This window comes from Aptenodytes patagonicus, chromosome 2 (assembly GCF_965638725.1).
Source record: "Aptenodytes patagonicus chromosome 2, bAptPat1.pri.cur, whole genome shotgun sequence".
NCBI lineage: Eukaryota > Metazoa > Chordata > Aves > Sphenisciformes > Spheniscidae > Aptenodytes > Aptenodytes patagonicus.
Window position 1 is genome coordinate 69,021,337 of NC_134950.1, and position 16,556 is coordinate 69,037,892.

The following is a 16,556-nucleotide window of genomic DNA, read 5'->3' on the forward strand; positions in this document are numbered from 1 at the left end:
TGGAATTTGTTCAACACAGGTCTTGCAAAACTGATGGAAGCTGAGGTTTCAGTAAATCAGCTCTCCAAAGAGTTGGTGATGAAGGAGAAAGATTTGGCTGTAGCTTCAAAAAAAGCTGATGAAGTTTTATTGGAAGTAACTATGAAAGCCCAAGCTGCCGAAAAGGTGAAAATGCAGGTGCAAAAGGTAAAAGACAAGGCTCAGGCCATTGTGGATGACATTGCCATTGATAAAGCAGCAGCAGAAGAGAAGCTTGAAGCTGCAAGACCTGCATTGGAAGAAGCTGAGGCAGCCCTGCAGGTCAGAACCAAAGATATTCTGAACGTGCATGTAGTTAATTATTGTTATTTGTAATAATATAGCTTATGTTTCTGATTTGAAAAAAATAATATTGAAAGGACTAGCACTGACCTGTTAATCCTTGTAGAAAAAAACCTGAAAACCGAGGCAGTGGAGAGGTAAGATGGGCAGTACCTCCTCTACTCTCAGGTAATAAAGCAGTCATTGAGTGGTACTACCTTTAAGGACTTTCTGCAGTACTGCTTCTGGGTGACCTGCAAAACTGCAGCAATTGCATTACATATACAGTCCTCCCAAAAACCATCTTTCTCTACCATCAACTGATTGCTTAAATAAATGGATTATTTTCTTTTTTAATTTTTCAGACAATAAAACCTTCTGACATTGCAACTGTTCGCAAACTGGGTAAACCTCCTCACTTGATAATGCGAATTATGGATTGTGTGCTACTTTTATTCCAAAGAAAAATAGACTCAGTAACACCTGATCAAGAACGCGCATGTGTGAAGCCATCGTGGACTGAGGCTCTGAAGCTAATGAATAATTCAGGATTTCTTAGCATGTTGCTTACTTTTCAGAAGGTAAGAAGTTAATAGTGGCACTATTTACTCCTATAGCTATCTTTAGAGATCATTTGAAAGTGTCTTCTACCTTCAAAGGTAGTTTGAAACAAATAAGGCTTTTGTGTACCTGTAGTTGTAGACACCTTTGTGACTGTATTCCTCTCCATTTTCATGGTTCATTATTTCAGTAATCTTTCTCCTGGGCGACCAGTTTTGATGGCAGACACAAGTATCCCAAGTACTAGATCAGATGTTGAGCAAGTTTAGTGTTATCTTTATTCAGGCAGTTCCTGCTTCTCAGTAGGAATTTGCCTTAAAAAGACTCACTGTTGATTTTTCAAATGGCTCACCATCTCCAGGCCTATTTGCATATAAGGCACTGTAGAACTCCTTCTCCAGAATTGTTTGGTGGGGAGCTAGGATGAAATACAGAAGAAAATGAGCTTTCTGCCAGGAAAATACTGAGATATTTGGGAACTTTCGGGTTCTTTCACTAGAAAAGTAGTGAAACACAGAATGAACTGAGAACCTTAGTATCAACTGTAAGAAAAATAAAAGCAAACACAGGTTTTTATTTCTGTCAGGACAGAAACTTGTTCCGTTTACAGCAAGATTCACTGGACTGTAAGACAAGGGAAATTTCTCTGCAGGGAAGAGAAGAAAGGTGTCACAGCTAGCTGGACCAGAAAAAGAGCTAGGCTGGACTATGGAATGGCAGAACCATGGCCCAACTTTAAAATCCAGAAAACCAAGCAGGTTTTGGCAAAACCTGGGTTTTCTGCAATGTTGCAGAACATACTCTTTCATTTGTACACTGACTTTTTAATCTGCTTCAGCTGTGCATTTTGCTGATGCCTTTTCTAAGCTACTGGAGTGTTTTTGTTGTGCGGATGAGGCTTGAAACCATGATTCTCACTATCCTCAGGAGCCATTTCTCCCAGTGAGCCATATTGACAAGGCACCATGTGGAAACTTGCACTGCCTCTGTAGACAGTCTCTTTCTGGGGCTGTCCATCTGGTCACTTTTCCAGGTGCTATCTTCGCTAAACAGAAAGAGGAAATGAGTTTAAAGATAATGGGGACTAATTATGCACTCCTTATTCAAGCTTCTCTCTAATGAGGCTACCAGTTTTGGCACTTATTAATAGTGTAAGTGTTCCTGCTGGTAGTTTGCAACCCATTTAACTTTACTCAGAGGAGTCAGAACAACCTCTGTGAGACTGAGTTCTTGCAGGAAGTGATACTGATGAATGTGGTGAAGAACACTAGACTACTTCTATCCCTGATGAGGTACTTCACATGCTGTCCTCCTGCTTCATTTCTTGTTTCTAAGATTGAGTATATATGAGAAGAAAGCTCATCGTGTCTGGAGTTCTGAGTAGACTACACTACTTACTCGTTTGTGAGATTTTTGTTCTTTCCTAATTTTTTTAGGCAAGGAAGATTAGTGGATGAAATAGTTTCTTGAGTTTAAAATTCATTACTTAGAAGGAAAGCATGACATTTTCAAGCTCTTGAACAGAGATTTAGGCCACCGCTGATTGGTCTTTGCTTTACCTTTGCCAGCTTGCTAGCTCATAATTTTAAGTAGGAGAATGAAAAAGTCAAAATGTTTGTCCAGCACTACTTTACATTTTAGCAAATGCTCATAGTGAAAACATCACCATGTCTGATCTTAGGAATAATATAATGAATGTCTTTGTTATTATAGTAGCTAGGGATCAGACAAGTACAATACAGTCCTTTCTGCTATGCAGAAAAGCAGGGAAAGGGTATATTGCTTGACAGTATGAATGGAGGATGATTTTTAGATGCATTAAAAGAAAGGCATTACTACATTGCCAAAAAACCAGGAAGGTTCTTAATGCCTCTATTGTTAAGCAACCATTGTTACCCTGTATAAGCTCTTCTACTCTCTACATTGCTTAAGGAGATGTATTCCATTTCCTTCTGACACTTAATTATAGATTGACCACCATCATCAAAGATCTGGCTTTTCATGTTCTCAAGAGATTGTGAAGGGGGGGGGGGGAAATCTGAGGTTAGAATAATGAAGTGAACAGCTGAAAGAAATCGCTTTTATGGTTAAGGAAAAGGGTTAGCTTCAGTGAAGTGAAGTCAGTGCCTTGCAGTTTCACCCTTTTCCTTCCTAAAGCTGCACGTTTGACTCCCTTAGCTGTGTTCACACTGGTGCCTGTCTGATGCTGTGGTGAGCTTCTTCAGGGAATCAGCCTAGAAGAAATCTAATCACTAGTTTGCTGACTTAGATTTCTGTCATATTAGCTTCCAAATTAGCTCACTGAGCATTGGTGATGGTATTAAAGATGGGGCAAGAACATCTGGTTGAGGGGGAGAGGAAAGAAGGTACAGTGCTGTAGCAGCAATAACTTAGATCAGCTTAAGTTGTCATGGAGCTACGAGTACAAGTAACGTCTGTAAATCTTATGGGTCAAATAGGGATATTAAATGCAAACTCAAGTCCATCTGTTGCAATGGAAGTGGGAGCTATTTTCACCTGAGTTCACAAAAAACAAGTAATCTGTCCTTCATAAGAGTGAAAGGCAACAGTGTTGTTTTGTTCATTTCTCCTGTAAGAAGTGGTAGCATCATGTTTTGAAAAAGAAAAATGTTTCTGTGAAGCAGACTTTATTCTGAAATCCATTTAAAAAAATAATTTTTCCTTTCCATTGACTAGGACTCAATTACAGGAGAAACTGTGGAGCTTTTAGAGCCTTATTTGGATATGGAGGATTATAATCTTGAGACTGCTAAAAAAGTGTGTGGAAATGTAGCAGGTCTTTGCTCATGGACACAAGCAATGGTTTACTTCTATGGTATTAATAAAGAAGTTCTTCCTCTTAAGGTATTTCATATTACTCATTTTTCTGAGGGATGACTATAGTTGAGTGGAAAAAATGTCTCGTTATTTTGGCTAAAAAAGGTCACGAGTTACAAGCGATTCTTGTTTCTTCACATCCAGTTGTGAAGTCAAGCACACAGAGGTTAAGTATCTCGGGGCAATTTTTTCTCCTTACACAGCTACCCTGTGGTACAGTTGTTACCTGTGTGAACACAGTTTTCAATGGGAGCCTTAGTACACAGGTTCTTTATAGAGCCTGGCTGTCTGCAAGTGGGAGATACCGATACTGTCTCTGCTCTCGGACTTGGTGCCAGGCACTATGGTTTCAAGAAAACCTCTCCTCAGTCCTTTGGCCTGAGAAGGAGCATACTCATTGTGCTCTTGGTAGAATCTGGGAGAGGAGAGACCATTCTTGGCACAGAAGTATTCTTTAATGAATTTAGCTGGAATTCATCTCTCCAAGAAAACTTTGGAGTGTCAAACTGCTACATGTGAGTGTATATATAATAAACTCAGTAGTCACCTGGCATAGAATTCTGTTGTAACATTGAACTACAGTACAAAGGGATCAGCTACCATTGTCTGCATTCCTACAGATAGCTTTATTGTCTTGGAAATGTTTCATTTATGAGCATATTGAAAAAAAAGGACTTTGAATATTTATATAGTGATTTATAATCATTGCTTCTACAGGGGGTTTTATGGCTCTTTTCTGAAGAAATACATTCAGTCGGTTATGCTTCTACTGTACTTATGTTGTCTCCTATTGTATAAGCCACTGTAACAATGGTATATTCAAAACTCTTGGCATATTCTTTTAGTATATCTAGACAGATCTGATTCAAATTAATTAAAAGCGTGATATTTTTTGATTCAAGTAACTGATAGAGAAGACTATTTCTGTGATATGTAAGTAGCAATTCCCTTTTCAAATAATGGGATGTTCACTAATGAAAACAGAATCTGAAATGTGGCTATTGAGAGCTATAAAAGAGAGCAAGACCTAGAGGAAATAGTGGCTTTATATGCAGGTGCAACTCTGAAAACTGCAAAAGTGCTCTTGCAGTTTTTATTTGAATATATATGACTTAAGATTACTTATAAATTTAACTTTGTATTCAAGTACTTACATTCTTGTCACACTGTAGCTGATAAAAAACTGGGCATGCATTTCTTGGCAAAGTGGTGCCTATTGTCAGGTATAGCAACAGTCACAAATATTTTAAAACTGAAGATGACAGAGGGAGGAAGTGTTTAAAGTATGCAGGAGATATTGCAGGAAGCACTGGAGTGATGCTAAGAAAATAATTGAAAATAAATGTACAATTAAACTGTGTAAAGTACTAGCACAGGCTAAATCATCCAGTGCTAAAAGCAGTTTTACTGAATGAAGTAATCAAGCTGCTTTATCCTAACTGCTGTTCTAGGAGATAAACCCCCTTCAACACCTGCAAAATGCATCCAACATGTTTTTAAATTGCGTCTTAACTGAGACTCAGTGCCTCATTTATCTTAAAAATGACAACTTGTGAAAACTAATTAATAGTGACTTATATTTTAGTAAATATAGTGTGCAAAAATTAACTCATTCCTAGAAATGGATAACTACATTCTTTAGATATGTGGCCTGCAGCCTAAGGGTTATTAGTTAGAATCAAACACACAAAGTATAACCAAATGTTGCCTGCAAATACAATGCTGTGTAGTTGCTTATCATACAGTGGTCACCATGTGGGTGCTACTTTTCTATAAACCTTCAGCATGACCATGAGCCGTTCCTCTCTAGCTTGTTACCTAGTAAATGAGCCTGCTGGATTAACCTGGTAATTCTGAAACACCATCTGCTATTTATCCATTAGTTGAAGAATACAGCAGCAGAATGAAGTAGCCCTGGCTTTTGCTGTGATTCTGTTAGCCTCCAATTAAATTACTATGTATACGGTATAATTTCCCTTAGAGATATCTCCAGTGATTTTAATTAAGTTCTCCTTAGGCTGTTATGATGATCAAGGGAAGTTTGTCTACAGTTTATAAATTCTGTCTGATGTTGAGGATTCTCCCTGTCAAATTCAGTTTTAAATATAAGACTTCGTTGCCTTTTCTGCTTTCACTTGTCTCCATGCTGAACTAAAAACCACAGCAGGCAGTAAGAGGAAATCTTGCACCTGAGGAAGAGGTAACAGTCAAGGAGTGTCAAAATTTGATGGTTGTCCATTTAAATAAGTGTGTCCTTGTCAAGGTGATGCCCACTGGGCAGGAAAACAAGCATTCAAGTCTGAATTCAAGGCCCACAATAACTGTGGAAGGAAAACATATAGTCTGGGGGGTGAAGGGGAGGATTAGATCACCTAACAAAACAGGTTGAAGTCAGGACATGTAACTGAATGGAAAAAATGGAGAATCTTTCAGTAGCTAGTAGATGCTGTGAAAAGCAGATAAGAGGCATGATCTCTGTGCCTTTCAAAGGTTGTTTTAATCCCAAAGAATGGTCAGTGAGGACAAAGAAATTGAGGCCAAGATTTTATTAATGTCACTCTGCATGGATCTGTTTGCATGTGTACATATGTATATAAGTATACATATGTATACATGTATAATTTTTTTAGATTGGTGAAGTGAAAACATTGTTTTTGGAATGTCTGCAAAACCTGTGTATTTGTTTGCCTCTTTTATAATGTTTCCCTAAATAACGATGAATCCAAACTTATCATGATATTGAGGCTCTGAGAAAGTTGATACAAAACCAATGGAGTGTCTGTGTGAAAAATCTGCAGTGATCTGGGACAGGAGCAGCTTGAGATTGCATTTCCATGAAGAGTTGTCAGTCAGATGCCATGTGCCCAGGACAGAACTGAAGCAAAAGGCAAAGGTGGTCATCCAGCATGTCCACAGAGGCTCATGAGCAGAGTGACAGCGTCCAAGTGCAAGAAGCCTTCTGGCCTGGTCCAGCAGTAATGAGTGCAAGAACAGTGAACTTGGAAAGCTGAAGTTCCTGACACAAGAGAAATGCTAGGAAAGCTCCAAACTGTGGTGAACTATAAAGTTTCAGCTGCTTTTTTTCTTATGGGTTCTCCTACCTCTAGTAACATTTCCTGAATTGACTGAGCAACAGCTGCTCTTCAGAGTGATCTGGGGTTGGTCTGGGCATTCCATTCAAGAGCAGGGACAGCATTAAATGGTGTGAGTTTTTTTACCGGAGAAGGCATTTTTATTTAAATGCCTTCTTGGATCAGGGCCAGATATATTTGGTGCTTTGTAAAATTGAGTTTGCAATGAATCAACGAGAAACTTATAGCTATGTCAATACTAATAAATTAAACAGTACTAGGGAATTTTTCTAGACATTGGAAAGTGATCATCTGCACTGTTAAATTGTTAGAATGATCCCTAGTGTGAATTCGGTCTTGGCTAAGTGGCATTTTCTCAGCAATCTCTGGGCACCTTTCAGGAACTAGCTTGGTCCAAGGGTCATTTCCACGAGGCTGGCTGCACGAAGCCATACTGGTTTAGAGGCTGGGAGAGCTTAATGTGAGCTGTCTTATGCTAGTTAACCTCAGTGTCAGAGAAAGGTCCTGGATGTGTTTAATTTAACAGTATAGCTGTGGACTGTAATTACGTGTTTATTTGTCCTGGTTTTATGTGGAACGCAAAAAGGTTAAAAGGGGAAGGATCATCTCACCACCTGCTATGATGTCCTCTCTGAGGGCATCTCAGAAGAAGGCAAAATAGCTGCTTAACAATTCAGTCTGCGGCCCTTGTTGGCATAGGTACTGTCTCCATACTTGCCCCATGCAGACAGATGCAGAGAGCAGGTAGAGGCACTGGCTGGAGCAGATGTTGAGAGGATTGTCTGTGTGGTTCCCCACAATGCCAATGGCAAGAAAAGGCTGAAGCTGCTGCTCTCACACAAGCCTAGGCATGTTCTAGCATAGCCCCCCTCTCCGGGAACTCAGATAAGAGTGTGGATCTCATGTCTCAAATACTCATGATTCATTCACATAAAATCCATTTACTCAGGCTTTCACACTGCATCCAACTAGAACAAATTGTGAATCCTTGCTTTGCTGTGTGACTCAGAGGGATGAAATGAAGGGTGTGAAGGTTGTTCACATAGCAATGCCACTAAAATTAGAAAGGCCACAGTGGTTCTTTGTGGTTGGGAGACACATTTCCTTCCCGCTTGTAATTGGCTAGAAATCTTTGTATGAAGCTGCTTGTGACCGTAATAGCCTTCTTGTGCAGAAGATTCTCCTTGGCAGCAGAACTTGCCTCCTGCTCTCATGGCAAGGCTCTGCACAGGAAGCTGCCAGCCAACCTGCCAGTGATGTCAATACAAAAGCAGTGTTTGTACCCATGTAGTTTTGAAAAATGGAGTTGGAAAGAAAGACAGGGAGAGAGCAAATAGTGGTGATTTCATAGGGTAATCTGAAACAAGTAGTCTTTCTGCCTTTGGGAATCACATAGGTTGGTCATCCTGGTATGTTAGCAGTCATTCTCGTGCAACCAACCATTATTCATCACGTATGATTAAGCAGCCTACAAATCAGACTAATACCAAACTGTCTTACTACTTTGTTATGATTACCCTAAAATTGGCTGAAAACTTTGGTTAAATTGTCTGTAAAATATTTTCTTGTTATAAGTCATCTTCTAGAGATCCGATAAAGTCTTGTGTAAATAATTCTGGGGGTTTTTTCATGTTAGAGTACAATATATTTTTTCTTTGTACACGTCTGAAATATTTTTTTGTTGTCCCTACATCTTCAAAGCTGGTAGCCTTTTAAGAGGTTTTAAGAACTGGGAAGTCTGTTTTATCAGTCTTTTGCACTTTTCTGGGTAGTTTATTGCTGCAGGGAGGTCTGTTTTTTGTATTTACAAGGCATCATTGCTCATATGTATTGGGAATTCACATGGGCGTTCTTTTCCGATAAATGTCAAGGTGAAATATGAATCCACACAGCCAGGTGTAAGTTCTCTGTTGTTCCAGCTGTTCTGCCTAGGCTGTTCTTCCCAACTCTCCAAGGATCTTGTTCCTTGTGTAACCTCACTATTTGTCAGCTGGGGGTGAAACAATATGTCATAACTTTGTTTTACTCCCATTTTTAGCCCTCACGGAGTTTAAGGATAAGAGGATGCTCTGCACTGTGGAAGGGGGGGCGGGGGTGAGGTAGGAGAGAGAGGGCTGGTGCAGGGCTCTTTCTGGATCTCAGTAAGAAAGGCCTGACAACAGATGGCTTAATAAGCTAACTGCTTTAGTAAGACCAAATAATAAAAGGCATTTATAATAGCTTGAATGACCAAAAGAGAGAGTTTTCTCTCCATGGACAGGATCTGCTCTGTGCAGCATGCTGTGGGAAAATCTATCCAGGCTCTGTCTGATACTGCATGAATGTGGGGTGCCCAGCATCTGAAGGGATGTAAGATTTACTCACTATCTATGTTCCTCTTCTTGTTATGGATCTTTTTAAAGCAGTTATCTTATTAAGCCATTTGTTGTTAGGCCTTTCTTATTAAGATCCAGAAAGAGCCCCGCGCTGTCTCTCTCTCTCTCTCTCTCTCACCTCACCCTCCCCACCTCTCTCCTGGTGCCGGACATGGTAACACTACATCACCTACTCAGAACTCCTTTACTGTTTAAATTTTTCCTGATAGTCCAAGATTCACTACAAAAATAACAGCAGTGGTTCTGAAATCTGCTTAGCTGGGTCTTAACAAGACTCACTGATTTAACAGTGTTTATCTCCAGGAGATGCTGTTTAATGTGCTCTTTGATAAAAAGAAAAAAAAAAAGAGAGGAGCCAAGATCAAATTTTGAGATCTAGGCATGATAAAAAATGCAGCATGAAGTCTGGTGGATTTCAAAAGATAGGTCTGTGAGCCGGGAATTAGAGAAGCATATATGTATTAATCAACAAAGTAGTACTGCTTTACAAGTTACACATCTAGAGAATAGCACTGTCAGCAAAAAATTCGTTTACTGTAGCCACTGTATCTGTTGACAGATCCTAGAGATAAACAAATATTTTATAATGGAGATAAGCCAGTGAAATGGCTGCTCACAAAATTTCCATCATGTAAGAATGCTGAAATATTTTTATTCCATTGTTACCATTATTATTATTTTATAATCCATGAGGACAATCTTAATTTTCTTTTGCACTGAGAATATATTACAGAAAACATTGTATAGGTTGCCTCATGTATCTAGTATACAGCTATTTCAAGTGTATTGTGATTTCAAATCATTGATCCTTGTGTGATCAATAGATCATTCTGAAAATATTATTAAAATATTTTAAGATTGCATTGAATAACTTTAATCTTTTCAATCTCCCCTATGTTTTCTTTCAGATGGGGTGACCAGAATAGTGCACAGTATTAGAGTTGTATCATTAATTTTGTATTCTGGTGTACTGTTTCATTCTGTTTCTTTCATATGCTTGTGTTCCAGTTTTAGGTTGAAAAGTGAAAAAGGAAAAAAACTGCTGTCATCTTAAACATGTATTATTTTAAAAAGTACCCAGTACAGTAGAATATGTGCCATTAAATGAATGTCATTTGCTCTTGCCAAATAATAGGTATTAACTACTCTTTAATTTTACATGTTTATAGGCAAATTTAGCTTTGCAAGAGGGAAGACTTGCAGCTGCCCAAACAGAACTGAATAATGCACAAATTCAGCTGGATGAGAAGCAACTGGAACTGGATCAAGTACAAGCCATGTATGATACTGCTATGAAAGAGAAGCAGGCCTTACTTGATGATGCTGAGGCATGCAGAAGGAAGATGAACAATGCCACAGCTCTGATTGAAGGATTAGGTGGAGAAAAGGTACTAGTACGTATGAGTAGGTTTCCAGCACAAAGTAGGTACTCAGTTTTGAGAATATTCCATAATGATCATTAGTAGTGCTCAAGAAATTCAAGACATGGTAACACCTCGATATCATATGACACTTTATTTTAGTTATATATATTTTTTTGCTTGAACGTAATGTATCTAAAAAAGTAAAACAATTTCTTGTGTTAACTTAATTCTTCTGTATGAAGATTTATGTCATATCATATGGCTCGTATTGGGATAAAGTTCAGATTTAAAGCCAAGGAGCCAAATTCCTTTTAGCTTTAGTAAGAAGAGGAATTAGACTTAACCTAAATAATTGCCCTAAAATATTTATAAGGAGGATTACTCTCTTTTTCTCACCAAGTATACAAGAATAGGAATTTGAAGCTTGACTAATTTCCTGAATTACATTTGAAGTTCAGATTTCTACTGGAGCCTTTTACAGAATTATGGACTAATTGTTATCCTCTGCACTGAGCTTGAAATTTACCTTTCCTATACAGATTTTTCTGGCTTCAGCCTGAAGGTTTCCAGAGGAAGCAGGATACCCTTTTTTCTCGTCTGATTATTTGCTTTGATAATTCCTTGGTTGATTTCACACAGAGTCAAAATTGATGAGAGCTTTGACTTCAACCATTGTGTCCTGTGAGGCCAGGACTTTAGCATTTGTTTGCATAGCTGTACTTCAAAATATATCAGTCAAAAATGTTAGATGCTTTATCATATTTTTCAGCGAATTTCTAAATTTAAAAGCAACAACAAAATAGGAAGTTTCAGTGCCTTATTGTGGGTTTTCTGAAGCCTTGTGCTATGAGGTCTTGTAAAAGCTGTTATTCCATTCTACTTTTGAAAATTCAGACAAAAAATTAGAAGACTATATATGGCATTTGGAGCCTTGGGCAAAACTGACACTGGGTTAAATGTGTATTTTCTAAATTTAAAACATGTAGGTCCTGACCAAGATTGCATGCAGAGTGATTGAAGGGAACAGAAATCTGGAGAGAAAGGAATAAGTAAAACTCAAAAATAATATTCAGAAAATCACAGAATCATGGAATAATTGAGATTGGAAGGGACCTCTGGAGGTCATCTAACCCAACCCCCCTCGCTCAGTGCAAGGTCAAATAGAGCAGGTTGCTCAGGGCATTGTCCAATTGGGTTTTCAATATTTCCAAAGACGGACACTCCACAACCTCTCTTGGCAACCTATTCCAGTCCTTGACCACTCTCACTGTAAAAAAGATTTTTGTATGTTTAATTGGAATTTCTTGTATTTCAATTTGTGCCCATTGCCCCTTGTCCTTTCACTGGGACCCACTGAAAAGAGTCTGGCACCATCATCTTTACACCCTCCCATCAGGTATTTGTACACATTGATAAAATTCCCCCCGAGCCGTCTGTTCTCAGGGCTAAACAATCTCAATGCTCTCAGCCAAGGCTGCCCCCGACCTTTACATTCCTGACCAGTTATTTCTTGTTTGCAAGTCTGAGGTTCAGCAAACCACCTTCCCTCATTAGATCCTCAGTTACCTGTGCTAAGAATTTTTTGTCAGTGCACTCCTTAAAACTTCCTGGATTGCTTGTAACTTGCTGTGTTGTCCCTCCAGAAGATAGCAGAGTGGTTAAAGTCCCCTGTGTATACCAGGGCCTGTGAACACAAGGTTTCTTCCCATTGTCTGAAAAAGACCTCATCTACTTCTTCCTGATCACGTTGTCTGTTAGAGACACACACAACATCACCCATGTTTGTCTGCCCTCTAATCCTAACCAATAAGCTCTCAACTGGCTCATTGTCTATCCCAGAGTCTCAGATGCAGAACTCCATGCATTCCAGCTGCTCTCACATAAAAAAAAAATTCCCCTCCTCACATTCCCAGCCTGTCCTTCCTAACAAGCCTGTATACACCTGTTGCAGCACTCCAGTTGTGGAAGCCTTCCCACCATGTCCCCATGAGATCTTGACTCTGCAACTGCATGCAGACCTCTAATTCCTTGTTTGTTCTCCATGCTGTGCACGTTAGTGTACAAGCACTTCAGAGAGGTGCCCAGCTGTGCTAATTTCCCAGAAACAGTATGAAAGCTATCCCCATCATTCTGTCTGGTAGGCACTTTTTTGTTTATGTGGATATGCTTGGGGTGGTTCTCCATTAGCCCTGTTCTATTGATTACAAGGTCCCTACTGTTTATATCACCCCACATATTTTGTTTGCCAACCTGGTCCTCCACTTCCTCACAAGATTGTTGGTCATCCTCTCCCTCCCACTTTGTTCCTCCTTTAAAGCACTTCTTACCAGTTTGGCCAGCTTGTTGGCAAAGATGCTTTTTCTCCACTTGGTCAGGTGGTTGCCATCTCTTCCAAGAAAACTTCTACTTCTGAAAAGAATGATTTAAAGACAAAAATACTCCTGGTTCGAAGAACAATTATTTACCAGAAAGAGGTAAATTCTTAAGTTAGATCTTCATGTTAGTTTTGTGCCTGTTTAGTCTAACTTCTTTACAATGTTTTACATACAGCTTCGTTGGACGACAAGCAGCAAAAACTTTCAAAATCAAATTATTAATTTAGTGGGGAATGTTCTTCTGGCCACTGGATTTCTCTCTTACTCTGGACCTTTCAATCAGGAGTACAGGAATTTGCTGCTCCAATTGTGGAAGAAAGAGATGGACAACAGCAAGATTCCATACAGTAATGTAAGCGTTTGCGCTCTGTCCTGACCTTACTCTTTGCCTTGTAAAGAAATAATGTTCAGAGCATTCTGTTCCAGAAAAGTACATAATTGGAATATTATTTACAGGCCGTCACATTCCATCAAATTTTTAATAAATAAAAAATCTGAACAGTTGACAACTGAGCTTCTAAAAAAAATGTGGTTTAAGATCCTCTTCATACTGTCATACGTTGCAAGATTGGTATATAGGCCATCACTCGGGCAAATCTGAGAGAGAGATGCTATCTGAGGTCAGCTGCCCTGGGAGGAAATTGCATAATATGGAAAATGAAGTAGAATTTACCAGCTTGGAACAGATTTACCTTATCATAAGGGGTTTCATCAGGTAGTCACAGTTTTCCCCCATAGTTGGTGGTTTTTTGCAAATGCCATGTTGTGTCCATAATTTCAGTCATAAAGTCAAGCAAATCGGCCACATTGAGCATTTACTGAAAGTGGAAAATATGTATATTGAAGAAAACACCAGTTGTAACTGCCTCCCTCAACATTTTAAGTTATCTCCTGACAAGGAATAACTTGTGAATATGTGGTTGAGAATACCACCCCACAACTGGTATTGCTGTGCCCCTACAGTTTTCCAGGCAGTCTTTGAAGCAGCAGCTCCCAAGTTAGCCCTACAGGATGGTGCAGGGGTGGGGAGATTGGTCTGTGGCTTCTGGGTTGGGTTGGAGTTATGCCCCAACCAACTTCCAGGGACGCAGCAAGATTTACCCTATCTCCCATTTTACCACCTACAGTCTCATGTGCTGCCACTAAAAATCTGCTTTCTCTCTAGATATCCACTTTTAACTCTGAACTGTAAATCTAGAATATAAAGGGTGAATTTGAATGAAAGGTTTTTCATATATTTTGCATTTCTGACCTATTACATCATAAATTCTTTAACCTACCGTTCTTAATATATTAAATTTTGAACACAACAAACTAGTCTAGGAATAAAAATTTCCATTATTTTCATTTAGGATTACTTAAAGTACAACATTTTAATAATCTAGATTTGCTAGAAAATATCTGTAAAATGGAACTAAACAGTTTTTCCTTTTTAAAGCTTCACACTTTTATTCTTAGGGTAGCTTGATTAATTCTTGATTGACATAAAAATACTTACATCCAATTATAGAAAAGACCATTGCACATTTTGAACCAAGAAATATCACCTCTGCACCTCCGTGTATTATCAATTAATACCCTCCTGTTAAACCCTCTGCTGTGTACCCACACAATTTAATTTAGTTTAATTTGAAGTGTCTTGTTGAAATGATTAAGTTAAACAAAACCTGGATTTTGTAAAGCTTGGTTTACACCGCTTCAGCTTTCTCCAGTCTGAGCTCTTAAATCCATGTGCATTTGTCATCAGTGAGGCTGTTCTCAGTGAGCCTGACATTATGGCTTCTCCTCAGTTGGCCTAAGTCTGTGCAGGTAGAGGTGGCCTAAAATGCAGCGGAGCTACAGTCCCATCATGCAGCTTCAGCTCCCTGCCACATCATATACTACCTTTATTAAAGTGAGCAACCTGCATGCTGGGACTATGATACAGGGCAGGTTCCTTTACATGAATCTTGTTCTTTCCTTTTACCACTGTCTGCCTCAGGAGTGCCAGACCTGGCAGCTGTTCTGGTGCACAGGCTTTGCTTATGGCCAGCAGCAGCCTTGTTCCTATTCCATGACTTTTAGGAGGTCTGTCTAATATTCTTCCTTACACCTGGAAGACTTATTCATGCTGAAGGCAAAATTTAGGCCATAATAATCAAAACTGTCCTTCTGAGTAATCTGTCCATGTTGCCTTCCACTTGGTTTTGTGAATACCTGCGTACATTTTCTCCAGCAGTAAAGGTTGGAGAAATAGTTCAGGCAGTCTCTCTTACTCTCAATACAGGAGTGGAGGCATTAAGCCCAAATGGCTCCTGTCCTCAGCTGTCAAAGATTTTGACTGAGTAGGTGCTGCTGGAAAGTGCTGGGAGCAAGTGAGCAACCTGTGTGTAGCTGTGGCTGTACCATTGTGAAACAGCTGAAGGTAGATTAGTATCCCTGCTGCATCTTCTTTTCAGGTTCTTGGGGGATTTGACACTTAAGACCTATATTAGGGAGACCTCTTTGCCATGAGAGGTTTGTCATGCCTTTCACCTCATAGAAGTTACTTGCGAATCTTTTTTTTTTTTTACGTTAGGTGGTGTATAATGCTTCTCATAACAGTGATTAACCTTGACCTGACAGAGTGAACCTCACAGCCCAGCCCAATTTATGCTATGACTTACAAAGATGAATGATTCTGACTTGCCCAGCAAAGCTCTTTGAAAGCTCCTGTTAATAAGTAATATGTAAGGCCAAGATGGATTTATTAATAAAGTACCAGTTGCAGTGCAAGCAAGATTCTTTACCAACGTGGTATGGGAGTTATCCTACTATTCATCCCAGGGAGGCTCTTTCTCAAATTCAGTGTACAAAATGTTCTTAAAAGCTGCTTACCTTGGGGAATATCTGTCAAGATTCTTGCCATTTAAGGGTAAGAACTTGGATGTATAATGTCCTTAGAAAGCAAGACATAAAGAACTAAAATTCTGCCTCTGTGAAGATGTTCTGACCACATTGCTACTCAGCTGCATCCTTCAAAATTTGAGGAATACTTTTTGATTGTTTCTGTATTGCTTTTTTTTTCATATGGACAGGTTAGACTTGGAATGCCATAATTAACGAGTTTCAAACCATAATTACCATTCTGTTTAGATAGTTGCCATTAAAGACAGGATTATGACTACAATGATAGTGTGTGGAAGAGAGTTTTAATTTTTTCCAGTGAATTAAGTACTCACAAAAGGCAGCATATGGGCTTCTCTTGATACTTCACACCACAGGAAAGAAAGCAGCTTTTCAGTTCGAGCAAAAGGCTTGACATCTGCCTTACTTTGTCACAGACTAACTGGCTGTGGGTGTATGAGTCATTTAGGCATAACGATTTAAAGAGAGCTGTTTAAAATTAGCTATCTATCTGTGTAGTTAGGCACTTAAATTAGCTAAGTTTCAGAGTTGCAGTATGACTGATACTTCCTGCTTCAGTAAGAAAAAATTCAAAGCTGTTTAGACCCTACTCATCTGCTTAAGGAGCTAAATATGGTTTTAGGTTCCAGTTGCTGAAAATTTTGGCTATTAAATGCTTTACTGTCCTTTTCACAAATGGAAACTGGATTCTTAAAGTTTCTCTGTCTTCTGAGAATGGTTTGTGTTGCTTCATTCAGATTCTTCAATAATCAGAGTAGTAAAAAA

General features: G+C 39.1%; 1 protein-coding gene across 1 annotated transcript in view; it reads left to right on the forward strand.

Annotated features, from left to right (window-relative positions):
• The window catches only part of LOC143156531 (dynein axonemal heavy chain 5-like), a 175,048-nt gene that overhangs the window by 103,012 nt on the left and 55,480 nt on the right, over positions 1 to 16,556 (forward strand). The window contains exons 57-61 of the mRNA XM_076330176.1: positions 20 to 300; positions 666 to 881; positions 3,559 to 3,726; positions 10,336 to 10,554; positions 13,081 to 13,257. Coding sequence (XP_076186291.1) covers positions 20 to 300; positions 666 to 881; positions 3,559 to 3,726; positions 10,336 to 10,554; positions 13,081 to 13,257 — 1,061 coding nt within the window. The remainder of the gene's footprint in view (positions 1 to 19; positions 301 to 665; positions 882 to 3,558; positions 3,727 to 10,335; positions 10,555 to 13,080; positions 13,258 to 16,556) is intronic.